Consider the following 27,096-nt stretch of genomic DNA (forward strand, 5'->3'; position numbering starts at 1 on the left):
CAACTCAATGATGGTATCGAGCGCGTCTTCACGGTGGTGGAGACGGTTTCCCAATGCAACGCTGGTGGTGAGTGCATCTTCACAGCTTGGTGGATGTGGTTGCCGAACACAACGATGGTGTTGAATTTGTCTTCGTGGTGGTGGACACGGCTGCCCAATGCAATGATGGCGTTGAGCACGTCTTCACGGCTTGGTGGACGTGGTTCGTCAACACAGTGAAGGTATTGAGCACGTCTTCATGGTGGTGGAGATGGTTTCCCAATGCAACGCTGGTGGTGAGTCCATCTTCACCACTTGGTGGATGTGGTTCATCCAGGCCATGAAGGTATTGAGGCCATCTTCATGGTGGAGGGTGAGGTTTTCTAACACAAGGCTGGTGTTGAGCACGTCTTCGTGTCTTGGCAGATGTGGTTCACCAACACAACAGTGGCGATGAGTGTGTCTTCATGGTGGAGGACGTGGCTTCCTAACTCAACGCTGGTGTTGAATGCGTCTTCGTGGCTTAGTGGACGTGGTTTCCTAACACAACGGTGGTGGCGAACACATCTTCACAGACGCGGTGTCCATGTTGAGCGCATCTTCACAGCTTGGCAGATACGCTTTCCTAACGCAATGATGGCATTGAACGTGTCTTCATGGCTCGGTGGACGTGGTTTCCCAACGATGCTGTTGAGCGCCGCTCCACGGTGGTGGCCATTTTAGCCAAGCGTGCCTGGATCAGCGGTCAAAAAGGCCACTTTGTTGTCCAGCCTTGGTTGAAGAGTGCTCATGGCCTCAGGAGAGGTTTGGAAGGGGCCAGAAAGACCCTGTGAGGCTCCAAGAGGGCGGAGGGGCACAAGGATGGCCTTGGGACGCATCAGGACAGGCCAAAAGTGGGGTTGTCTCCGGTGGGGTGGGAGGTCCAGGGTCTTGCAGGTGATTTGGAGGATCCTGGGTGGGGAAACGCCCTCTGCCCCCACCGAGATAAACCGGGCCTCGCGGGCGAGGGGGCACCGGTGGCCGGCCAACCGCCAAGAGCAGCGTGCTCACCGGGAGCCCCGGCTACAGCTGCCAGCATGGGCTGTGGCCAACATGGCCCAAAGGCCCCCTTCCTTCAGAACTACACCTCCCAGCATGCACTGTGGCCAACATGGCCGACAGTGTCCCACACCAGAGAACTACAGCTCCCAGTGTGCACTGCGGCCAACATGGCCGACGGGACCCCCAACAGAGAACTACACCTCCCAGCATGCACCGGGGTCAACAGGGCCGGCCACTGGCTATGGCAGAGAACTACAACTCCCAGCATGCCCAGCGGACAAATATGGCGGACGGGGAGCCCGGTGCGGAAAGACTACAACTCCCAGCGTGCCCCGCGGAACCATGGGCGGAAAACAGCGTCCCCTTGCGCTTGGCGGTGGCGTCGCGCCTCCCCATTCGCGCATGCGCACGGCGTCCCCCCGGCGGGCAGGGAGCGGCGGGCAGCGGCCCAGGCTGGGGGGGGGGCAAGAAGGGCCTCGGTGGTGGCTGGGGGGAACAGCGCCCCCTTGAGGGCTGGAGGGGGCGCAGAACCGGCCCCTGAGGGGTTGGGGGGGGCAAGAGGGGCCTTAAATGGGGGGGGGGGGGGGAGAAACACCCCCCCCCCGAGGGCGGGGAGGGTGCAAGAAGGGCCTTCATGGTGGCTGGGGGGGCAGGACCCCCCCTAGGGCTGGGGGGCAAGAAGGGCCTTGGGGGGGGGGAGAAACGCCCCCCCCCCGAGGGGTGGGGGTGGTGCATGAAGGGCCTTAATGGTGGTTTTGGGGGGTGGGGGGCAGAACCAACCCCTCAGGGGTGGGAGGGGGGCAAGAAAGCCTGGGGGGGTGTAGAAAGGAGGGGGTGCAGGGGAAGAAGGGCTTTGGGGGGGGGGGTGAGGGTATTTTTTATGTGCTCCCCCCCCCCTTTATCCCCCCATTTGCACCCTGCCGCCCTTGCGATGATGTCGGGTGCTGTTCCTCGCAGCCCTTCGTTGAGCCTTACACCGACGATGGATGACAGCCCCCCCCCGACCCGCCCATGAACCCCCCCACGCCCACGGTGAGTTGTATTGCTGAACAAAACCCAGCTTAAATATAACTGGGGGGGGGGGGATTAAAAATATCAAACTGGGGCAGGGAGCAAACTGGGACCAGCACAAGGAGCTGGAGCCAGAGGAGGGGGATGTGGGTCACCCCCTTTGGCACCCCAAGGGCTGGTCTTCACCCCAACATCCACCCCCCCACACCCCAAATCGGAGGGGGGAAGGGGCTGCGGAGGGGCTCAGGGCCCTCCCGAGCAGCTTGAGGGCTCCCTCACCTCAGCTTTGAGGTTTAAATAATCTTCAGCCCCCAAAAGGGTGAAGCTCAATGACACAAGGGCAGCCGTTCTGCTGCATCACGGTTAATAAACTTTTTATTTGCATTTTACAAGATCATTCTTCTTACATTCTCAATTAATTTGCCATTAAAGTGCTGAAAGGGATTTTGCTTTTTTTTTGTTTTTTGGTTTGCCCTTTTTTTTTTAATCTTTTTTTTTTATTTTAACTCGTTAACAAAAATTAGACCGAACGCTAGAAAAGTGGCCATTGCAAGTTTTCAGGCCACAACTGAGACAAGTTCCCCCCCTCCCCCCGGCCCTTATAATACAAATAATGTAACAGATGTGTAAAGGCAACAAAGAACACATCAATAAAAAATAAAAAAACAAAAATAAAATAAAGCTCGGTCACTTAGTGGCAATACGCAAAACCTTTTGAGACATTTCCTGCACAAACGGGCCGGCTACTTGCTTGTTAACCGTCTCTTCCCTCCCGCCGCGTGCTGCCAGCGGTTATTTGATATCATGCCCTTACGCAACCAAACCATGGGAAACACTCGGATTATTTTTTCCAACCCCGTAGCGGGAGTTCAATGGACGCGTCTCGGTTACAGCTGCATTTTACAGGGTTGGTTTCTTGTTTGTTTTTTTGGGGTTGGTTTTTTTTTTGTTGTGGGTTTTTTTTTTTTGTTTTTTTTTTTAATAGATGCATTCATCTGACAGAAGTTTCAGCCCCGCAAATAAAAGCCAAAAGAGACTGTTAGGACGGAGGGGGGAAAAAAAAAAAAACAAACAAAAAACCAACAAACCTCGTTTCCACCAACCAAACACTGAAAATATTCAGTAAAATGGAAAAGAAAAAAAAAATTATCAAAAATAGCTTGCTAGTAAACTTAAGCTCTCAGCGTTTCATGCACAAGCCGCCATCTCGAGCACAGAAAAGCTTCCATGTGGCTGGACCGACCGTGGACCCGCCGCCCCCCTCAGCGCCCACCGCGACGCTCCCCCCCGACCCTGCTCGCTCGCTCGCCGAGGTCGAAAGTAGCCCAAGCTACAAAATGTATATACAAACCCGGGAAGGGCTACCTATATACACAGGCACCTATGTACAGCCACGCTACTCTTTCTTCTTGGCCACCGTCAGCTCCACCCCGGGCATGCGGAAGCCGCCCTTTGTCCCGCTGTCGTTGCTGGAGGAGGAAGACAAGCGTGATTTTTTGGATGCTAGCGAGACCCCGCTGCCCTGCACCTTCCCCATCTCCTCGTCGCTTCCCGTCACCTCATAAGAACCTTTAGTTTTCGAGCCGATCCCCCCAAACGTCCCAAATTTCATTTTGCCCTGTTTCCCCTTGTCGGCGCCTGAGCCCACGTCCAGCTCCAGGGTTCCCGTGGGTGTTGAGTGGGACGAGCGCTCGTCGCTGAAGGACGACGACCGGTGACGCGTCTTCTTGCTTTTGAAGAGGGAGAACTTCCCTTTTGCCGACGGACCCTCTCCCCCATCGAGCTCGCCTTCTGCGGACCCCAAGCTGACCTTGGAGCTCTTCAGGTCACCTTTCGATCCCGAAACAGACCCAGAAATCTCCGCGGAGCCCAGGGCACCACTGCTCTTCCCCTTCTGCTTGGAAAAATTGAACTTGGGCATTTTGATTTTGGATTTCTTTAGTCTGACGTCCACGTCCTCTGACTCGAGCTCTGCGGTGCCAGCCTGGAGGTTGGCATCTGCCCCGGGGAACTCGACATCGACCCCCAGCTCTCTGCCCTTCACCTCGGGGTCTGAAAACACGAATTTCGGCATTCGCAGCTTGGGGAACGATACTTTTCCCAGGCTGCTTTCAGCGCTACCTTGCGGGACGCTCGCAGTGATGCTGGGACCTCCGATTCCTACCTTCGGGCCGGTAATGTGAAAAGCTCCCCCGCCGGCGCTCACAGTTGGTGCTGCCGCCTCTCCAGAGACGGTGGCACCACCTTTGATCTTTGGCCCTTTTACATTGACATTAAAACCTGACCCGGAAACTTTCAGTGCAGACGCGTCCAAGGCAGGAGCATCAAGGTGGACGCCCACTCCAGGCTCCTTAACATCGACACGAGGTGCTTCCACGCTGACTTTTGGACCTTTGATTTCACCGGCAACATCTACGTCGGTCCGTAGGTTTGGTCCTTTCAGCTTCAGGTCGACGTCCGGCAAGGAAACGCTGGGTGACTGCATTTGAAATTTAGGCCCTTTCAATTCCACGTCGGGTCCTTCCAACCCAACACCAGCCCCTGGGCCCTTCAGGCCTCCTTTCACTTGGGGACCTTCAAGACTGACGCCTACATCAGCTCCATCCACACCAGGACTGGAAATACCAAACTGGGGGAGCTTGAGGGACGGAAGCTTGATCGTGCCACCCAGAATTTCAAAGCCGACATCGGACGTGTCCACGGATGCTTTGGGGGATTTAACGCCAGCAGAAACATCAAGATCTCCTTTCAACTTTGGTCCTTTCAGGTTTACATCCAAATCTGGGGCAGAAACGTCCACCGAGGGCCCTTTGATATCGACACCTGGGATGCCGAGATTGAGATTTGCACCCGGGGCTTTTGCATCCACCTCCACTCGTGGGACGGAGCAGTCGACGCCTCCTTTCACGCTCAGACCCGGTGCCTCCATAGCAGGGGATTTAAACTTTGGCAGGTTCAGCTTTCCTCCCAAGCCTCCAATGTCAACGCCTGGCGCATCCAGGCTGACGTTTGGCCCTTCCACAGAGCCCGAAACATCCAGATCTCCCTTTATTTTTGGTCCTTTCAAGTTTCCATCAAAATCGGGTCCAGAGATTTGGGGCCCTTTGAGCTTTACATCAACACCTCGGAGGTTCACATCAGCCGAAGGGAGGCTCACGCTTCCTTCCACAGCTGGGACCGAGATATCCAAGTTTGCATCCGGCATTTCCAGACCGAGACCCATTTTCCCCACCTTGGGCAGTTTCAGCTTTCCGTCGGGACCTTCCAGTTCTGCTCCAGGAACGCTGACTTCACCTTTTACTTTTGGTCCTTTCACATTTAAGTCGACATCTGGCACTGGGATCGACGGAACGGCAACATCAATGGTGGGTCCTTTCAGGTCACCCTCAATTTTCAAGTCCCCTACGCCCACCTGCCCACTGGGAAGTTTGAACTTTGATTTCTTCAAGCTCACAGCAGGAGCTTCAACGTCCACATTGAGACTCGGGCCTTTTACATCACCTTTGGCGGTTGGCACAGAGACTTCTAGCTCAGGCGCTTTAAGTTCCCCCTCTATTTTTGGGACTGCCACAGAAGCATCCCCTCTGAATCTGTGCGATTTAAGATCAAATTCAACATCTGGGAAGGAGATTTTCCCAAACATGGGTTTCTTCCCTTTGGGGGACTTCACCGTAGCATCACCTTTTATCGTCACGTCCGGACCAGCTACGTTCATATCCAGGTCGGGAGATTTCAGATTTGCATCGAGCTCTCCACCAGCCACATTCACATCAAAGCCACCTTTCTTTCCTTTAACTTTAGGGCCACTCATATGAAGTTTTGGCATCTTGAACTTGCTCTTCTTACCCTTTCCGGCAATGTTGACATCGGGCGACTCCACGTTCAGCTCTGCCTCAGGTAAATCCACTTCTGCCCCCGGGACCTTGATTTCTGCTTTCGGGCTTTTCATCCCAAACCCAAACTTGGACTTCTTAAACTTGGGAAGTTTGACATTTGCCTCCGGGCCTTCAATGTTCAGGTCAGGACATTCAACATCAACTTCAGGGCTTTTGACTCCGAATTCTGGGCCTTTGATATCAACTTCAGGACCTTTCAGGTTACCTTCTATCTTTGGGGTTGAAATGTCAAAGCCTCCCTTCGTTTTGTGACCTTTCAAATTCAAGTCTATCTCAGGCATTGATATTTTAGGAACATTCACGTGCATTTCTGGCATCTTCAGTTTAGGACCTTTCAGTTTGCCCTCCGGACCTTCGACGCTCACCTCCGGGACGCTGATATCAACCTTGGGGCCTGAAAGATCGACCTCCGTCTTTGGCAGGTTCACGTCCACATCGGGACCTTCTCCTTTAAAGCCAAATTTGGGCAGCTTCATTTTAGGCATCTTCATTTTTCCCTCCAGACCATCAACATCAACCTCTGGGCCCTCGATATCTACTTTGGGGCCCTTGATATCAACTTCAGGACCCTTCAGACCTCCCTCGAGCTTTGGGCCCTGAAGGTCAGCATCACCTTTCACCTTCAGTCCCTTTAGGTTCAAGTCTATGTCTGGCATGGAGATCTGGGGGGTCTTGATGTGCATTTCTGGCATCTTGAATTTTGGGCCTTTGATTTTTCCTTCTGGTCCTTCGATGGTCACATCGGGAGCCCCAACGTCTATTTTGGGGGCTTTCACATCAATTTGGGGGGCTTTCAAATCACCTTCAAGCCTGGGTCCAGAAACATCTACATCTCCTTTCAGCTGAGGCCCCTTGATGTTGAAGTCAACGTCAGGGATGGAGACCTTGGGAGCCTTAATGTGCATTTCGGGCATCGTAAATTTGGGACCTTTGACTTTTCCATCCACGTTGAGATCAGGAGCCTCTACATCTATGCTGGGGCCCGAAAGGTCCATCTCTCCCTTGGGGAGATTCACATCCACATCCACTCCCTCCCCTTTAAAGCCAGGCATGGAAAACTTGGGCATTTTGAATTTAGGGAGTTTGAATTTACCCTCCGGGCTGTCAATATCAACATCGGGGGCACCGATGTCTAATTTAGGAGAGCCAATATTGACCTCTGGACCTTTCAGTTCACATTCTGCTCCTGGCACTGACACGTCTACGTCTCCTTTTACTTTGGGACCTTTCAGGTTCAGATCGAAGTCTGGCGTGGAGATTTTGGGTGCCTTGATGTGCATGTCTGGCATCTTGAACTTGGGGCCCTTCAGCTTTCCTTCAGGGCATTTGATGTCCACAGCAGGGGCCTCAATCTCAACCTTAGGACCTTCCAGATCAGGTACAGAAACCTCCACATCCCCCTTCACTTTGGGGCCTTTCAGGTTCAAGTCAACATCAGGCATGGAGATCTTGGGTGCCTTGAAGTGCATCTCAGGCATCTTGAACTTGGGGCCCTTCAGCTTCCCCTCTGGCCCTTCAATGTCCACCTCCGGACCTTCAATGTCCACCTTTGGACCAGAAACATCCAGCTCTCCTGTCGGCAGGTTCACGTCCACCTCTGGGCCTTCTGCTTTGAAGCCAGGCATCCCAAACTTGGGCATTTTGAACTTGGGCATTTTGAATTTTCCTTCTGGGCCATGAATGTCCACGTCAGGTGCCTCAATGTCAACTTTAGGGCCCTTGATGTCCACCTCAGGACCCTTCAGGTCACCCTCAAGCTTAGGGACAGACACATCCACGTCTCCCTTCAGCTTGGGGCCCTTCAGATTGAAGTCAACATCGGGCATGGAGAACTTGGGTGCCTTGATGTGCATTTCTGGCATCTTGAACTTGGGGCCCTTCAGCTTCCCTTCAGGGCCTTCCAGCTCAACATCAGGAAGGTCCACATCAACTTTGGGGCCTTTGATGTCAATTTCAGGACCCTTCAGGTCACCCTCAAGCTTGGGAACAGACACATCCACATCTCCCTTCACTTTGGGGCCTTTCAGGTTCAAGTCTATGTCGGGCATGGAGATCTTGGGTGCCTTGAAGTGCATCTCAGGCATCTTGAACTTGGGGCCCTTCAGCTTCCCCTCTGGCCCTTCAATGTCCACCTCCGGACCTTCAATGTCCACCTTTGGACCAGAAACATCCAGCTCTCCTGTTGGCAGGTTCACGTCTACCTCTGGGCCTTCTGCTTTGAAGCCAGGCATCCCAAACTTGGGCATTTTGAACTTGGGCATTTTGAATTTTCCTTCTGGGCCGTGAATGTCCACGTCAGGTGCCTCAATGTCAACTTTAGGGCCCTTGATGTCCACCTCAGGACCCTTCAGGTCACCCTCAAGCTTGGGAAGTGACACATCCACATCTCCCTTCAGCTTGGGGCCCTTCAGATTGAAGTCAACATCGGGCATGGAGATCTTGGGCGCCTTGATGTGCATTTCTGGCATCTTGAACTTGGGGCCCTTCAGCTTCCCGTCAGGGCCTTCCAGCTCAACATCAGGAAGGTCCACATCAACTTTGGGGCCCTTGATGTCAATTTCAGGGCCCTTCAGGTCACCTTCCAACTTGGGAACGGACACATCCACATCCCCCTTCACTTTGGGGCCTTTCAGGTTCAAGTCAATGTCAGGCATGGAGATCTTGGGTGCCTTGAAGTGCATCTCGGGCATCTTGAACTTGGGGCCCTTCAGCTTCCCTTCAGGACCTTCCAGCTCAACGTCAGGAAGGTCCACATCAACTTTGGGGCCCTTGATGTCAACATCTGGGCCTTTCAAATCACCCTCAAGCTTTGGAACAGAAACGTCCACTTCTCCCTTCACTTTGGGGCCTTTCAGGTTCAGATCAAAGTCCGGCATGGAGATTTTGGGGGCTTTGAAATGCATGTCAGGCATCTTAAATTTGGGGCCCTTCAGCTTCCCTTCTGGGCCCTCGATTTGAACATCTGGGGCACTAAGATCCAACTCAGGACCTTTAACATCAACTTTTGGCCCTTTCAGGTCATCTTCCACACTCGGCACAGACACATCCACATCCCCCTTCACTTTCGGGCCTTTCAGGTTCAAGTCAAAGTCTGGCATAGAAATTTTAGGAGCCTTAAAATGCATCTCTGGCATCTTCAATTTGGGGCCTTTCAGTTTTCCTTCTGGTCCTTCAAGCTCCACATCGGGAACATCTATGTCTACTTTGGGTCCTTTTATATCCAGTTCAGGACCTTTCAGGTCACCTTCCAGCTTGGGAACGGACACGTCCACGTCTCCCTTCACTTTAGGGCCTTTCAGGTTCAAGTCAATGTCAGGCATGGAGATCTTGGGTGCCTTGAAGTGCATCTCAGGCATCTTGAACTTGGGGCCCTTCAGCTTCCCCTCTGGCCCTTCAATGTCCACCTCTGGACCTTCAATGTCCACCTTTGGGCCAGAAACATCCAGCTCTCCTGTCGGCAGGTTCACGTCCACCTCTGGGCCTTCTGCTTTGAAGCCAGGCATCCCAAACTTGGGCATTTTGAACTTGGGCATTTTGAATTTTCCTTCTGGGCCATGAATGTCCACATCGGGTGCCTCAATGTCGACCTTGGGGCCTCCAATATTGATGTCAGGAGCCTTCAAATCCCCTTCTAGCTTTGGAGCAGAAACATCTATGTCTCCTTTCAGCTTGGGGCCTTTGAGGTTTAAGCTGGCATCAGGCATTGAAATTTTGGGAGCCTTTATGTGCATCTCTGGCATTTTAAACTTGGGACCTTTCAGTTTTCCTTCTACCCCTTCAACATCCAGCTCGGGAACGTCAATGTCAACCTTTGGGCCTTTGATGTTAACATCCGGCACGCTCAAGTCCCCTTCCAGTTTTGGCACTGAAAGATCGACATCCACACCTCCTTTCAGCGTGGGACCTTTCAAATTCAAATCAAAGTCTGGCATGGAAATATTGGGAGCCTTGATATTCATTTCAGGCATCTTAAATTTGGGGCCTTTCAGTTTTCCTTTGGGACCTTCAATGTCGAGGTCAGGAGCCTCTACATCCACTTTTGGTCCTTTCACATGCAAGTCTGAGCCCTTCAGATCCACCTGGGGAAGAGAGACGTCCACATCTGCCTTCACTTTGGGGCCTTTCAGGTTCAGGTCAATGTCAGGCATGGAGATCTTGGGTGCCTTGATGTTCATTTCTGGCATCTTAAATTGGGGGCCCTTGAGCTTCCCCTCTGGCCCTTCAATTTCCAAACCAGCACCTTCAATATCCAGCTTGGGACCTGAAACATCCAGCTCTCCTTTTGGAATGCTAACGTCCACCTCTGGCCCCTCAGCCTTAAACCCAGACACACCAAATTTAGGCATTTTGAACTTTGGCATTTTGAGTTTACCCTCCGGCCCATGAACGTCCACATCAGGCGCCTCAATGTTGACTTTGGGGCCCTTGATGTCCACCTCAGGACCTTTCAGTTCCCCTTCCAACTTTGGGCTGGAAACATCCAACTCTCCTTTTAGTTTATGCCCTTTCAGATTTAGCTCCACATCTGGCATTGAAACTTTAGGTGATGAAATACTCAGGAAAGGCATTTTAAATTTTGACCCCTTTGATTTTGCCTGCACATCCACATCGGGAGCATGAACATCAACTTTCGGACCAGATATTTCGATGTCAGGTTTTTTAAGTTTCACATCCACATCAGGGCTTTGCACTTTAGGACCAGAAAAGCCAAATTTTGGAAGTTTAAACCTGGATTTTTTAGTCTTTCCTTCTAGATCAAGCTTCAGTCCCTCAGCCTCAAGTTCTGGCCCTTTGATGTCTAGCTTAGGACTTTGCAGCTCACCTTCTATTTTGGGAACAGAAGGATCAACGTCAGCTTTCAGTTTCGGGCCTTTCAAATTTAAGTCAATATCTGGCATGGAGATTTTAGGAACGTTGAATTGCACGTCAGGCTTCTTAAATTTAGGGCCCTTAAGTTTTCCTTCTGGTCCTTCAATGTCCAGGTCAGGAACAGTAACATCAACCTTTGGACCCGAAATAGCAACATCAGCTTCAGGGAGATTTACATCAAGTTCTGGGCCCTCTCCTTTCAACCCGGACAACCCAAACTTGGGCATTTTGAACTTGGGCATTTTTATTTTACCTTCCGGACCATGAATATCCACGTCGGGTGCCTCAATGTCGACTTTCGGGCCCTTGATGTCCAACTCGGGACCCTTCAGGTCACCTTCAAGCTTGGGAACAGAAATGTCCACGTCTCCCTTGAGCTTGGGGCCCTTCAGATTGAAGTCAACATCAGGCATGGAGATCTTGGGTGCCTTGAAGTGCATCTCAGGCATCTTGAACTTGGGGCCCTTCAGCTTCCCCTCTGGCCCTTCAATGTCCACCTCTGGACCTTCAATGTCCACCTTTGGGCCAGAAACATCCAGCTCTCCTGTTGGCAGGTTCACGTCCACCTCTGGGCCTTCTGCTTTGAAGCCAGGCATCCCAAACTTGGGCATTTTGAACTTGGGCATTTTGAATTTTCCTTCTGGGCCGTGAATGTCCACGTCGGGTGCCTCGATGTCAACTTTAGGGCCCTTGATGTCCACCTCAGGACCCTTCAGGTCACCCTCAAGCTTGGGAAGCGACACATCCACATCTCCCTTCAGCTTGGGGCCCTTCAGATTGAAGTCAACATCGGGCATGGAGAACTTGGGCGCCTTGATGTGCATTTCTGGCATCTTGAACTTGGGGCCCTTCAGCTTCCCGTCAGGGCCTTCCAGCTCAACATCAGGAAGGTCCACATCAACTTTGGGGCCCTTGATGTCAATTTCGGGGCCCTTCAGGTCACCCTCAAGCTTTGGAACAGACACGTCCATGTCTCCCTTCACTTTGGGGCCTTTCAGGTTCAAGTCAACATCAGGCATGGAGATCTTGGGTGCCTTGAAGTGCATCTCAGGCATCTTGAACTTGGGGCCCTTCAGCTTCCCTTCAGGACCTTCAATGTCCACCTCCGGACCTTCAATGTCCACCTTTGGACCAGAAACATCCAGCTCTCCTGTCGGCAGGTTCACGTCCACCTCTGGGCCTTCTGCTTTGAAGCCAGGCATCCCAAACTTGGGCATTTTGAACTTGGGCATTTTGAATTTTCCTTCTGGGCCGTGAATGTCCACGTCGGGTGCCTCAATGTCAACTTTAGGGCCCTTGATGTCCACCTCAGGACCCTTCAGGTCACCCTCAAGCTTGGGAAGCGACACATCCACATCTCCCTTCAGCTTGGGGCCCTTCAGATTGAAGTCAACATCGGGCATGGAGAACTTGGGAGCCTTGATGTGCATTTCTGGCATCTTGAACTTGGGGCCCTTCAGCTTCCCGTCAGGGCCTTCCAGCTCAACATCAGGAAGGTCCACATCAACTTTGGGGCCCTTGATGTCAATTTCAGGACCCTTCAGGTCACCTTCCAACTTGGGAACGGACACATCCACATCTCCCTTCACTTTGGGGCCTTTCAGGTTCAAGTCTATGTCGGGCATGGAGATCTTGGGTGCCTTGAAGTGCATCTCAGGCATCTTGAACTTGGGGCCCTTCAGCTTCCCCTCTGGCCCTTCAATGTCCACCTCCGGACCTTCAATGTCCACCTTTGGGCCAGAAACATCCAGCTCTCCTGTTGGCAGGTTCACGTCCACCTCTGGGCCTTCTGCTTTGAAGCCAGGCATCCCAAACTTGGGCATTTTGAACTTGGGCATTTTGAATTTTCCTTCTGGGCCGTGAATGTCCACATCAGGTGCCTCAATGTCAACTTTAGGGCCCTTGATGTCCACCTCAGGACCCTTCAGGTCACCCTCAAGCTTGGGAACAGACACATCCACATCTCCCTTCAGCTTGGGGCCCTTCAGATTGAAGTCAACATCAGGCATGGAGATCTTGGGCGCCTTGATGTGCATTTCTGGCATCTTGAACTTGGGGCCCTTCAGCTTCCCTTCAGGGCCTTCCAGTTCAACATCAGGAAGGTCCACATCAACTTTGGGACCTTTGATGTCCATTTCAGGACCCTTCAGGTCACCCTCAAGCTTGGGAACAGACACATCCACATCTCCCTTCACTTTGGGGCCTTTCAGGTTCAAGTCAATGTCAGGCATGGAGATCTTGGGTGCCTTGAAGTGCATCTCAGGCATCTTGAACTTGGGGCCCTTCAGCTTCCCCTCTGGCCCTTCAATGTCCACCTCTGGACCTTCAATGTCCACCTTTGGACCAGAAACATCCAGCTCTCCTGTCGGCAGGTTCACGTCCACCTCTGGGCCTTCTGCTTTGAAGCCAGGCATCCCAAACTTGGGCATTTTGAACTTGGGCATTTTGAATTTTCCTTCTGGGCCGTGAATGTCCACATCGGGTGCCTCAATGTCAACTTTAGGGCCCTTGATGTCCACCTCAGGACCCTTCAGGTCACCCTCAAGCTTGGGAAGCGACACATCCACATCTCCCTTCAGCTTGGGGCCCTTCAGATTGAAGTCAACATCGGGCATGGAGAACTTGGGTGCCTTGATGTGCATTTCTGGCATCTTGAACTTGGGGCCCTTCAGCTTCCCGTCAGGGCCTTCCAGCTCAACATCAGGAAGGTCCACATCAACTTTGGGGCCCTTGATGTCAATTTCGGGGCCCTTCAGGTCACCTTCCAACTTGGGAACAGACACATCCACATCCCCCTTCACTTTGGGGCCTTTCAGGTTCAAGTCAATGTCGGGCATGGAGATCTTGGGTGCCTTGAAGTGCATCTCGGGCATCTTGAACTTGGGGCCCTTCAGCTTCCCTTCAGGGCCTTCCAGCTCAACGTCAGGAAGGTCCACATCGACTTTGGGGCCCTTGATGTCAACATCTGGCCCTTTCAAATCACCCTCAATCTTTGGAACAGAAACATCGACTTCTCCCTTCACTTTGGGGCCTTTCAGGTTCAGATCAAAGTCCGGCATGGAGATTTTGGGGGCTTTGAAATGCATGTCAGGCATCTTAAATTTGGGACCCTTTAACTTTCCTTCTGGACATTCTAGCTCAACATCCGGAGCCTCTATGTCCACTTTCGGACCTTTTACTGTAACCTCAGCCCCTTTCAGGTCACCTTCTAACTTGGGAATGGAAACATCGACATCCCCCTTTCCTTTTGGACCTTTCAGGTTCAGATCAAAGTCTGGCATGGAGATCTTGGGAGCCTTAAAATGCATCTCAGGCATCTTAAATTTGGGGCCTTTCAACTTCCCCTCTGGGACCTCAATATCTACATCAGGAGCTTCTATATCCAGTTTAGGACCTTTGATATCTATCTCAGGCCCTTTCAAGTCACCCTCAAGTTTGGGGGCAGAAACATCCACGTCTCCCTTCAGCTTAGGACCTTTCAGGTTCAAATCGATGTCGGGCATGGAGATTTTTGGAGTCTTGAAATGCATTTCAGGCATCTTGAACTTGGGGCCTTTAAGTTTTGCTTCTGGACACTCCAGGTCAACATCGGGAACATTAACATCCAGTTTAGGGCCTTTGATGTCAACGTCCGGGCCTTTCAAATCACCCTCAAGCTTCGGAACAGAAACGTCCACTTCTCCCTTCACTTTGGGGCCTTTCAGGTTCAGATCAAAGTCCGGCATGGAGATTTTGGGGGCTTTGAAATGCATGTCAGGCATCTTAAATTTGGGACCCTTTAACTTCCCTTCTGGGCACTCAACGTCTATGTCAGGAGCTTCTATGTCCACTTTGGGCCCTTTGAGTTCCAGATCCAGCCCTTTCACATCACCCTCTATTTTTGGGACAGAAACATCCATTTCTCCCTTCATTTTGGGACCCTTCAAGTTGAGGTCTACATCAGGCATAGAAAATTTAGGTGCCTTAATATGCATATCTGGCATTTTTATCTTAGGTCCTTTCCATTTTCCCTCAGGACCTTCAACATCAAGATCAGGAACATCAACGTCCAACTTCGGACCCTTAATATTCACATCAGGTCCTTTCAAGTCACCCTCTAGTTTTGGAACAGAAACATCAGCACCCCCCTTCACTTTGGGGCCTTTCAGGTTCAAGTCAATGTCGGGCATGGAGATCTTGGGTGCCTTGATGTGCATCTCGGGCATCTTAAATTTAGGACCTTTCAGTTTTCCTTCAGGACATTCAATGTCCACATTTGGCAAATCTATATCTACTTTTGGGACGGAAACATCAATATCTCCTTTTGGGAGGTTCACGTCCACCTCTGGGCCTTCTCCTTTCAGGCCCGGCATCCCGAACTTGGGCATTTTGAACTTGGGCATTTTGAATTTTCCTTCAGGGCCGTGAACGTCCACGTCAGGTGCCTCAATGTCAACTTTGGGACCTTTGATGTCAATTTCAGGACCCTTCAGGTCACCCTCAAGCTTGGGAACAGACACATCAACATCTCCCTTCACTTTGGGGCCTTTCAGGTTCAAGTCAATGTCGGGCATGGAGATCTTGGGTGCCTTGAAGTGCATCTCAGGCATCTTGAACTTGGGGCCCTTCAGCTTCCCCTCTGGCCCTTCAATGTCCACCTCCGGACCTTCAATGTCCACCTTTGGGCCAGAAACATCCAGCTCTCCTGTTGGCAGGTTCACGTCCACCTCTGGGCCTTCTGCTTTGAAGCCAGGCATCCCAAACTTGGGCATTTTGAACTTGGGCATTTTGAATTTTCCTTCTGGGCCGTGAATGTCCATGTCGGGTGCCTCGATGTCAACTTTAGGGCCCTTGATGTCCACCTCAGGACCCTTCAGGTCACCCTCAAGCTTGGGAAGCGACACATCCACATCTCCCTTCAGCTTGGGGCCCTTCAGATTGAAGTCAACATCGGGCATGGAGATCTTGGGTGCCTTGATGTGCATTTCTGGCATCTTGAACTTGGGGCCCTTCAGCTTCCCATCAGGGCCTTCCAGCTCAACATCAGGAAGGTCCACATCAACTTTGGGGCCCTTGATGTCAATTTCGGGGCCCTTCAGGTCACCTTCCAACTTGGGAACGGACACATCCACATCTCCCTTCACTTTGGGGCCTTTCAGGTTCAAGTCAATGTCGGGCATGGAGATCTTGGGTGCCTTGAAGTGCATCTCAGGCATCTTGAACTTGGGGCCCTTCAGCTTCCCCTCTGGCCCTTCAATGTCCACCTCTGGACCTTCAATGTCCACCTTCGGACCAGAAACATCCAGCTCCCCTGTCGGCAGGTTCACGTCCACCTCTGGGCCTTCTGCTTTGAAGCCAGGCATCCCAAACTTGGGCATTTTGAACTTGGGCATTTTGAATTTTCCTTCTGGGCCATGAATGTCCACATCGGGTGCCTCAATGTCGACCTTCGGGCCCTTGATGTCCACCTCAGGACCCTTCAGGTCACTCTCAAGCTTAGGGACAGACACGTCCACGTCTCCCTTCAGCTTGGGGCCCTTCAGATTGAAGTCAACATCGGGCATGGAGATCTTGGGAGCCTTGATGTGCATTTCTGGCATCTTGAACTTGGGGCCCTTCAGCTTCCCTTCAGGGCCTTCCAGTTCAACATCAGGAAGGTCCACATCAACTTTGGGACCTTTGATGTCCATTTCAGGACCCTTCAGGTCACCCTCTAGTTTTGGAACAGAAACATCAGCACCCCCCTTCACTTTTGGGCCTTTCAGGTTCAAGTCAATGTCGGGCATGGAGATCTTGGGTGCCTTGAAGTGCATCTCAGGCATCTTGAACTTGGGGCCCTTCAGCTTCCCCTCTGGCCCTTCAATGTCCACCTCCGGACCTTCAACGTCCACCTTTGGAGCAGAAACATCCAGCTCTCCTGTCGGCAGGTTCACGTCCACCTCTGGGCCTTCTGCTTTGAAGCCAGGCATCCCAAACTTGGGCATTTTGAACTTGGGCATTTTGAATTTTCCTTCTGGGCCGTGAATGTCCACGTCAGGTGCCTCAATATCAACTTTAGGGCCCTTGATGTCCACCTCGGGACCCTTCAGGTCACCCTCAAGCTTGGGAACAGACACGTCCACACCACCCTTCACTTTTGGGCCTTTCAGGTTCAAGTCAATGTCAGGCATGGAGATCTTGGGTGCCTTGAAGTGCATCTCAGGCATCTTGAACTTGGGGCCCTTCAGCTTCCCCTCTGGCCCTTCAATGTCCACCTCCGGTCCCCCAATGTCCACCTTTGGACCAGAAACATCCAGCTCTCCTGTCGGCAGTTTCACATCCACCTCTGGGCCTTCTCCTTTCAGCCCCGGCATCCCAAACTTGGGCATTTTGAACTTGGGCATTTTGAATTTTCCTTCTGGGCCGTGAATGTCCACGTCGGGTGCCTCAATGTCAACTTTGGGGCCCTTGATGTCCACCTCGGGACCCTTCAGGTCACCCTCGAGCTTGGGAGCTGAGACTTCAATATCCCCTTTCATGTTGGGCCCCTTCAGATTAATGTCCACATCGGGCATGGAGATCTTGGGCGCCTTGATGTGCATTTCTGGCATCTTGAACTTGGGGCCCTTCAGCTTCCCTTCAGGGCCCTCCACATCCATACTGGGTACCTCAACATCTAATTTGGGCCCCTTAATGTCGATTTCTGGCCCTTTCAAATCACCTTCTATCTTAGGAGCCGCAATATCCATTTCTCCTTTCACTTTAGGTCCCTTTAGGTTCAAATCTACATCTGGCATGGATATTTTAGATGTTTTGATGTTCAGCTTCGGCATCCTGAACTTGGGGCCTTTCCATTTTCCTTCTGGTCCTCCAACATCCAGCTCTGGCACTTCAATATCTGCCTCCGGCCCAGAAATACCTATCTCTCCTTTTGGCAGGTTGACATCTACATCAGCGCCCTCAAACTTTGGGCCAGACACGTTAAAATGAGGCATTTTCATTTTTGGCATTTTCAGTTTGGCTTCTGGACACTCCAGGTTGACATCTGGGACCTCAACATCTATTTTTGGTCCCTTGATATTAACACCAGGTTCTTTCAAGTCACCTTCTATCTTTGGAAGGGAAACATCCATCTCTCCTTTCATTTTAGGTCCCTTTAAGTTCAAATCTACATCTGGCATGGATATTTTAGGTGCTTTGATATTAAGCTTAGGCATCTTAAATTTGGGGCCTTTTATTTTCCCTTCTGGACATTCCAAGTCTACCTCAGGCATATCAACATCCACTTTGGGACCTTCCACATCTATTTTGGGGCCCTTAAGGTCTCCAGTGGCCTTCAGACCAGAAATATCTGCATCTCCTTTCAGTTTGGGGGCCTTCAAACTGAGATCTACATCTGGCATGGACAGTTTTGGGGTCTGAATGTTTAGTTCAGGCATTTTAAATTTGAGACCTTTTCCTTTTCCTTCTGGCCCTTCAATGTCCACGCTTGGCACATCAATGTCTACCTTGGGACCAGAAATGTCCACCTCACCCTTTGGAAGGGTCACGTCAATGTTGGGGCCCTCTCCCTTCAGGCCGGGCACCCCAAACTTGGGCATTTTCAGCTTCGGCATCTTCAGTTTGCCCTCTGGACCGTGGATGTCCACGTCTGGCGCTTCAATGTCAACCTTGGGGCCTTTGATGTCAAGTCCAGGTGCTTTCAGCTCCCCTTCCAGTTTTGGGGCAGAAACATCCAGGTCTCCTTTCACTCTGGGACCTTTCAGATTCAAGTCGATGTCAGGCATGGATATTTTGGGGGTCTTGAAGCTCAAGTCGGGCATCTTCACCTTGGGGCCTTGCAGTTTTCCTTCTGGCCCTTTGATGTCCACGCTTGGCACATCAATGTCTACCTTGGGACCAGAAATGTCCACCTCACCCTTTGGAAGGGTCACGTCAATGTCGGGGCCCTCTCCCTTCAGGCCGGGCACCCCAAACTTGGGCATTTTCAGCTTCGGCATCTTCAGTTTGCCCTCTGGACCGTGGATGTCCACGTCTGGCGCTTCAATGTCAACCTTGGGGCCTTTGATGTCAAGTCCAGGTGCTTTCAGCTCCCCCTCCAGTTTTGGGGCAGAAACATCCAGGTCTCCTTTCACTCTGGGACCTTTCAGATTCAAGTCGATGTCAGGCATGGATATTTTGGGGGTCTTGAAGCTCAAGTCGGGCATCTTCACCTTGGGGCCTTGCAGTTTTCCTTCTGGCCCTTTGATGTCCACGCTTGGCACATCAATGTCTACCTTGGGACCAGAAATATCCACTTTACCCTTTGGAAGGGTCACGTCAATGTCGGGGCCCTCTCCCTTCAGGCCGGGCACCCCAAACTTGGGCATTTTCAGCTTCGGCATCTTCAGTTTGCCCTCTGGACCGTGAATGTCCACGTCTGGTGTTCCAATATCAATTTTGGGGCCTTTGAGCTCTAGTTCAGGACCCTTCAAATCTGCTCCTACCGTGGGAATGGAAACATCCACGTCACCCTTCACTTTGGTGCCTTTCAGGTTCAGGTCAACATCTGGCACGGAGACCTTTGGAGCTGTGATGTGCATCTCGGGCATCTTCACCTTGGGGCCTTGCAGTTTTCCTTCTGGCCCTTTGATGTCCACGCTTGGCACATCAATGTCTACCTTGGGACCAGAAATGTCCACCTCACCCTTTGGAAGGGTCACGTCAATGTCGGGGCCCTCTCCCTTCAGGCCGGGCACCCCAAACTTGGGCATTTTCAGCTTCGGCATCTTCAGTTTGCCCTCTGGACCGTGGATGTCCACGTCTGGCGCTTCAATGTCAACCTTGGGGCCTTTGATGTCAAGTCCAGGTGCTTTCAGCTCCCCTTCCAGTTTTGGGGCAGAAACATCCAGGTCTCCTTTCACTCTGGGACCTTTCAGATTCAAGTCGATGTCAGGCATGGATATTTTGGGGGTCTTGACATGTACCTCTGGCATCGTAACTTTGGGGCCTTTGACATCTACGTCAGGCATGTCCATTCCCAGTCTGGGGCCTTTAATGTCAAGCTGAGGTCCTTTCAGGTTGCCACCCATCTTTGGGACAGAAACATCCACTTCTCCCTTAAGCTGAGGTCCCTTCACATTAATGTCCATAGCTGGTGCAGTTATACTGGGCCCTTTCAAATAACCCTCTGGACTGTCAAATTCAACATCAGGAGCCTTTATGTCCATCTTGAGACCCTTAGAGCCAAGTCCTTTGACATCCCCTTCCACTCTGGGGACCGTGACGCCCATATCTCCCTTCACCTGAGGGCCTTTCAGGTTCAGGTTTACATCCGACAGGGAGATTTGGGGCGTTTCAACCTTCTTGAACTTGGGGCCTTTCCATTCTCCTTTGATGGCCACATCGGGAATGCCAACATCTACCTGGGACGCTGCCGGTCCCACCTCGCCCTTTGGGAGCGCCATTTCCACAACAGGGCCTTCCCCTTGCAAGTCCAAGGCAGTAAATTTTGGAAAGGTCATGTGCGGCATTTTGAGTTTTCCCTTGCCGCCATGAACATCTGCATCAGAACCTGGGAGCTCTACGCCGGGTCCTTTGATACTGACACCGGGGACCTCCAGTTCTGGGGAGGGGACCTTCACAGCACCCTTCAACCCCACGTCCACCTGTGGCTTTGGGACTTTAATGGAAGGAGCTGCAACTTCAGGTCCCGTGACCTGGACAGATGAGGAGGCAACGTCCACGCACGGAGCCCGCGGCTTTGGCACGGGAACGTCGGTGCCCACCTGCGGGGCTTGAGCGTCGATGCCGGATCCTGCAGTCGGGAACCCAAATCTGGGCATTTTCAAAACAGGAATCTTGATTTTTCCCACATCAACAGCTGGACTTTCCATCGCCGGTAAAGAAACATCAACCCCGGGAGCTTTGATATCTCCCTGAAGACATGGGGCAGAAGCATCAGCGCGTGGCAGCGTTCCCCCCAGCAGCTCCACGCCAGAAACGTGTCCTTTGCCATCCAGCCTGGGACCCTTGACGTGAAAACCTGCATCCAGGTTCCCCATTTGTCCATTTGCTTCAATTCTGGGCAAGCTGCCCTGGGGGCCCGGGAATGCCGTGCCAGAAACCTTACATCCCGGCACCTCCACTGTAACAGATTTTCCAGTTTCCCCACCAGGAACTTGGCTCTCTGGCAGCTGAGGGTCCATCCGAGTCCTCAGGTGAACGCCCATCACTTGCGTTCCCGACACCGTTATCCCAGGCTTTCCAAACTGAGCCTCGCCGAGGTGGACATCCAACTTCTGGGCAGAAGATTCAACCGTTGGTCCAGGAGGTGCCCCTCTGATGTCCACGCTCCAGTCCGTGGCTTGGGTGCTTCTCCCAGGCAGATCCCCCGGTGCCATTTTGATCACGGTTTGCCCAGGTTCTGCTTCGACGTCGGTCTTCATCACGTGGGTGATCTCCTGGGTCGGGATCCGGATTTTGAAGTCTGGGCCGACGACGTCGACATCTTTTGCTCCGTCATGCCTACTGACATCGACTGTGTACGCCGTCACTTTTCTGGTGACCGTAATGGTCCTGCTCTGCGTTCCACCACACTCCGCTTCCACCGCCTCCTCCGACTTCAGCCGGGGTTTGATTTTCGTTGTGTAAATCCTCCTGTACTCCTCGTCATCTCCACTCTGGAAACGAAGAGAGCTTCGTTAGCACCAGGATGCTTCCTCCCCCTCCCTCACCCCTTCCTCCCCGTCACTCACCAGAACGACTTCTGGGGTGCTGGCTGCAAACACGTCGTGTGACCATGACTGTCCCGGCAGCGGAGACTTGTCCCCTTTCCGTTGCAAGCGCAAGCCCACCGTGTGGTGGCCCATGCTGTTGAGCAGCTGCGCGACTTCCCCGGATTGCAGGTTGTCAAAATAGACCGTGGCGCTCACGATCTGATCCCCTGGCAGGGGGGGTGAGTGGAGGGGCGAGAGGTGAGATATTTTGGAAGGGAGAGGCAGGGAGGAAACGCCCATCCCCACCGCAAGCGAGACGAGGAGCAACGACGCTCGAGCCGTAGGGTTATTGCCCAAGAAGAAGAAGAAGGAGGAGGAAGCAACCGAGGCACCGCCAAGATGGAAAAAACAGACACAAAGAACCCATTCTTTTTCCCCCCAAAAGACCTTCCCCGCAACCACCTCCGCCAAGGTCCCACCTTCCTTCACGACGCCCATCTTGGCAGCCGGGGAGTTTTGCTGCACTTGCTTGACGAAGACCCCGGCATCCGTCTGGTCGATGGTGATGCCGTGGGAGCTGCTGCCTTGCCAGTTGGGGAGCAGGATCTCCCGGGTCTCCTCCTCCTTCTCCATCTGGGGAAGGAAAAAGGCAGAGGGTGAGAAGGGAAGCGTGACGGAGGAGATGGACGTGGGTTTTGAGCACGGGCTAAACCAGCTCCGTCCCACCGACCTTGCTGGGATGCTGGTCCCGGCTGGATCCGCCCCAGGAATCCCTCTGTCTTCACTTGTGGACCTTGCAGCAGCTTTCGTTTCACCTTCCCAGCCTGGTGGAGACAACAGAGAGGTCCACGTGAAGCTCCCGCTTTCCTCCCGCTCCCACCCCAGACGGGACGGGAGCCAAAGCACATCCCAGCTGCCCACAGCGCAACTCTGCCCGAGGCCGTATTGCAAGCCGGGCGTTTTCGGTCAATGGGACAACAAGCGATAAGCTGCTTAAGAGCACAACGTCACCACGGCCGAGGGTGGCAAATGGCCACCGCATCTCGCTGGCCCAACCAGAGGTTGTCATTGATACGCCTTGGACCAACACGGTCCTTGGAGAAGCTCCTCTCACGCTCAGTAATAGATATTTCTGCCATTATGTAGCAACTAAAGGAATTCAAACGTTGGATGGTCGGGAAGTACAAAAGCAACGGTCACCCTGCAATGACGACTCTCCTGCTTCACCCGTGTCTCCTTGCGCCCTGGACCACCACCCCAAAGTCAACTTTTTTGCCACCTAAAAACAAGTTGAGAGGATTTCTCCGTTTCCAGCGAGCTTCAGGCACGCACGAGCCGCAGCAAAGAAATAAATAGAAAAGAAATCCTCCTTCCGACACAGCTGCAAAGGTTACGAAGGGCAAAGACGGGACAAGCCAAACCCTTGCAAAATCCCGACGCCGCAGCCAACGCTCTGTCCGGGAGCACGGGGCAGGAGGGCACCTGCCCCATGGCTCCCCACGGAAAAGCCTCTACCGAAGCGGCTCGCGAGGGCAAACCCATGTCATTAAGGTCTCATTTCCTTAAACCAACCCCAAATTTAGAGAGAAGCTCGGTATTTCCAGCTGGTCTGGTGTGAAACACGCCCGCCCGGGGCTCACCTGGATTGGCAACAGGAAAGGTCCTCCAAAAAATGGCCTCCCATCACATCTCCTTCACCCACATCTGCCGCCCCTTGCAGCTCTTCCAAGCACCACCAGTAAAAGGGGAGACGGAGACACAGAAGGGGATTTTTGGAGGGGATTCGGGGGTTTTGTCCTTTTCTACAGGTACCAGACGAGGATCTAAAGCTCAGAGCAGCTCGTTCAGCATCAAGACATCAGTGAGGCGCGGAAGCAGTGCAACTCCATGGGGCCCATCCACACGTGAACCTTCCTGAAGGTTCAGCAGGGCCAAATCCAGCGAGGACGCCAGCCCCCTCCGTGTGGAAAGGTCAACAGAGGCGCTGCCCCTTCACGGGGTTGCACGGACGTTCAGACGTCACCCGTGGCACATGACATCACCTCCTTGCAAAGCCCCAGAGAAACCTCAAAACTGCCTAGCGAGGATTTCACGGGACCACGGACCGGTTGAGGTGGGACAGGACCTCTGGAGGTCACCTGGTCCAACCCTCAAGCAGGGCCACCTAGAGCCGGGTCCGTGGAGGACCATATCCGGGTGGCTCGTGAACATCTCCAAGGAATGGAGACTCCACCACTTCTCCGGGCAACCTGAGGACATTGGCAAGACCGGGGTTTTTCACTCTCCGGCTGAGTGGTCCTCAGTTCCTATGATTTGGATGATGGGGCAGACCATGCCCTCAGCAAGTTTGCAGATGACACCACACTGGGAGGAGCGGCTCCTATGCCAGAGGGCGGTGCTGCCATCCAGGGGGACCTCGCCAGGCTGGAGAAATGGGCTGAGAGGAACCTCACGAAGTTCAGCAAGGAGAAGTGGTACGTCCTGCCCCTGGGGAGGAGCAACCCCAGGCACCGGTATGCGCTGGGGGCCACCCGGCTGGAAATCAGCTTGGAACAAGGGCCCTGGGGTCCTGGTGGACACCAAGGTGACCATGAGCCACCAACGTGCCCTTGCTGCAAAGAAGGTGAACGGTGTCCTGGGCTGCATTCATTCAACGAGGGGATGGGCAAAGTCCTGCCCATGGGGAGGAACAACCCCAGGTTGGTGGGACCAGCAGCCGGGGGCACAAACTGGGGGGGACAGGAGGGTCCCTCTGACCATCAGGAATGACCTTTTCACCACGAGGATCCCCAAGCACAGATTACCCGGGGCGGGTGGTGGCATTTCCATCCTTGGGGCTCTTCAAGAGATGTTGGGACGTGGTCCCGGGGGGCTCCGGGTGGTCCCGTTGGAGAAGGGGGTTGGACGAGGTGACCTTGGAGGTCCCGTCCCACCTCCCCCATGCTGTGGGTCTGCAAGAGGTGTCACCAGCCCAACTATTCGGCCACCGAACGATCTGGAAAGCTCAACTCCGGCGGAGGACAAACAGGTTTGTGAGTCAGGGAGCTGGGGAGAGGTCCTGCGGGCTGGGCGGGGAGGTGACTCAGAGCTCGCCCGGCTGCCTCTGAGCAGAGGGAGAGGCTCCGGGCGGCCGAAAACCCCACGCTGCCTCTTCCCCCCCTCGGAGAGACCGGCGGGGAGCAGGTTTTCCCACCCTCTGCCTGGTCGGGGACAGCGTGGATGACCACGGTGGATGGAGAAGCCCTTCCCGTCCCCTCCTCCTCCCCGAGAAGGGGACACCTTCGCCGGCGCCCTCCGCAGCAATGCCAGCCCCGCGGCCGCAACCGCCTGCTGCTATTTTTGGGGTGAGCCACGTGCTGCCCCTTCCCTATATTTTTAGTCGCTTCCCCACCACCCCACCCCCACCCCCACCCCCCCCCCCCATGTCACAGCCGGGATGAGATGTCACCCAGCAGCGAACGAAGATGTCACCGGCGGCCGTGCCACCATGCCCGGACCACGTGGGGACAGCACCCGCGGACGTCCCCAAGGACCCCCGCGTCCCACCGGCACCCCCAAAAAGCCAAAGCCCCGTGGGACGCCCGCTCACGGGTGCTGTTTCGGTGCAGCACCGGGGATGCCACCGGCTGCACCAGGGGACGAGGACGACGGCGGCGGATCCCCCGGGGACCCCCCCCCCCCCCACACCCCCCTATCCGGGGCGCAACCCTCAGCAGAAATGCCTTCGGCCCGGCCGGGCACGGCGCGTTGTTTGTGCCGCCGCCGCAATCCCCGCGCCGGGGCCACAAAAGGGACGAAGTGCTGAGGCCACAGCTCTCTAATCGCCCCGAACGGCATCGCGGCGGCTCCGGCAGAGGAGCCACCGGCTCGCGGGGCGGCCAAAAACCCGTGCGACCCCCCCCAGTCCCCCCTCATCCTCCTCCTCCTCTCAAGTCACCAAGGACACCCCCCCCCCTGTGTCACCCCCATCGCTCCAGGGGTCAGCGTCTGCAGCGGGGTGCCACGCTGGGACGCATCAACATCCCCCCTGGGAGGGGGCTGGACCCCCCCCCCCCCCCCCCAAGCCAAGCAGGGGTTCCCCAAAATCCTTCACCCGCCCCATGGTGAAGAGCAAGCCCCAAGCTGCCACGAAGCCCCAAATCTGGGGGGGGGGGGGTGGGGGGGGCTGGGCTGCCCCCCCTCCAAGCACCCCAAATCTCCCCTGGGACCCTGCCAAGAGCTTTGCTCACGGGGCAGCGTTCAGCCCGGAGCCCTTCATCAATGCTGAGGCGCTGCTAATTAACGAGCAGAATTAACGAGGGGGGGGACGGGGGGACACGCCACCGGCCAGCCCCACGTCCGCTAGCGAGCTCTCGGCAGGGAAATTTGTCCCCCCAGAAATCTCGTCTCCAGCGAGACCTGGCAGCGGGGGGGCGGGGGGGGGGGGGGGAGGCACCCTGTCTGCTGCCTGTCCCCCTGCCTGCGCTCCCCCGGGGTACAGGCAGGGCAGGGCAGCGGCGTGGGGCAGAACACGCCACCCGCTCGTCCCCCCAGGAGGAACAAGCCAGGGCCAGCAGCCAGGCTGGGAGGGACGGTGACGCACAGGCCAGGGATCCTCCCAGGAAAACCCTCGGTGCCGAGCTCCAGCGCGGCCAAAGCCCACGGAAAAAAAAAAAAAAAAAAAAAAAAAGGAGAAAAAAAAAAAGGGGAAGAAACCGGGAAAACTCGGGGTACGGCGAGAGGAGCAGCCTCGACGGCGGCTTTGGCCCCCGCGGCCTGTACCGGTTCAACCGGCTCTCTAGCGAGAGTCCCGCGGGCGTCGCGAGAAACTCTCCCGCCACCGCGGCAGCTCCCCGACCGGTTTCACCGGCTGCCGGGTCTCGCTGGCGACGCTGCCCGCAGCCAGAGCGCGGTGGCGTTGGGGCGTGGGATGCCACTTCCCCCCCCCCCCCCCCCCCAACTTTGTTACCGCAGCGGGGATGAGATGACCGCCATGGCTTGTCCCCAAACCCGCCGCACACACCCCTGCACCCCAAAAAGCTTGGGGGGGGGGATGGGAGGGGTGCTCGGAGCCATTTGCCCCCCCTCCCCTCAGGCAGGCTCCAATCTGGGGGGCTCGCTGGGCTGCAGTCCCTTTTGGGGCGCACCCGCTCCGGTGGGGTCCTTCCCAAACACCCAACGGCCTTTCCAAAATGGGGGGGTGGGGGGTGCCCCACAGAGAGGTGCATGGGGGGGGTGTGAGACGGCGCATGGGTGCCGGCCACACCCCAAAGCACAGCAGGCGCGCGGGGGGGGGGGGGGGCACCTCCGCCCCCCCCAAATCCCCCCTTCCCCACCGACCAACCCCACCAGCCTTTAGTGGTGGGGGGCCAAGTGCACCCCAAAGTTGATGCCCCCCCCCAAGCACCGGGGGCCTCCCCAGTCTCTCCCACCTCCGCGCTGAAACCGGCCATGAACGGTAATTAAGCAGCCGCCCACGCCCGGCTGCCGCCAGAGCCGCGCCCTCCCCGGGATCCTGGGGGATCCCCCCCCCCCGGTACCCGGACACCTCCCGGGGGGTCCCCTCTGCCCGGGCGGGGCGGGAAGGCGGCGGAGGGGGGGGGGGGGGGGGGGGGGAACTCCGCTGCCCCGCCCCGAGCGGGGACTCCCCGGGCCCGGGCAGGGCG

At 54.6% G+C, this 27,096-nt stretch overlaps 1 protein-coding gene across 8 annotated transcripts; it reads right to left on the minus strand.

Annotated features, from left to right (window-relative positions):
- Positions 1–2,388: 2,388 nt before the first annotated feature.
- AHNAK (AHNAK nucleoprotein) lies at positions 2,389–22,289 on the minus strand. Of its 8 annotated transcripts, XM_075489507.1 has the most exons (8): positions 22,182–22,289; positions 21,931–22,084; positions 21,491–21,678; positions 16,865–21,415; positions 15,839–15,874; positions 12,725–13,537; positions 11,887–12,340; positions 2,389–11,280 (listed from the first exon to the last, which is right to left on the minus strand). In XM_075489507.1, exons 2-8 carry the CDS (start codon positions 22,082–22,084, stop codon positions 3,428–3,430), a joined length of 14,049 nt encoding a protein of 4,682 aa, XP_075345622.1. In that variant the 5' UTR covers positions 22,182–22,289; the 3' UTR covers positions 2,389–3,427. The 8 variants fall into 8 exon arrangements, with proteins under 8 accessions (XP_075345622.1, XP_075345618.1, XP_075345621.1 ...); XM_075489503.1 differs by having other exon boundaries at positions 12,725–15,874; XM_075489506.1 differs by having other exon boundaries at positions 15,839–21,415.
- Positions 22,290–27,096: the final 4,807 nt, after the last annotated feature.

This window comes from Mycteria americana, unplaced genomic scaffold, assembly GCF_035582795.1.
Source record: "Mycteria americana isolate JAX WOST 10 ecotype Jacksonville Zoo and Gardens unplaced genomic scaffold, USCA_MyAme_1.0 Scaffold_165, whole genome shotgun sequence".
Taxonomy (NCBI): Eukaryota; Metazoa; Chordata; class Aves; order Ciconiiformes; family Ciconiidae; genus Mycteria; species Mycteria americana.

Bases quoted from the DNA above. Each gene is read 5' to 3' on its own strand.
- AHNAK (XM_075489508.1), bottom strand. From the start codon at position 22,084: ATGGAGAAGGAGGAGGAGACCCGGGAGATCCTGCTCCCCAACTGGCAA. The intron at 21,416-21,490 runs GTGAGTGACGGG...CTTCGTTTCCAG, and splicing joins GCACCCCAGAAGTCGTTCTG to AGTGGAGATGACGAGGAGTA. The intron at 11,281-11,886 runs GTCCTGAAGGGA...TGGACATTGAAG, and splicing joins TCCGGAGGTGGACATTGAAG to GGCCAGAGGGGAAGCTGAAG.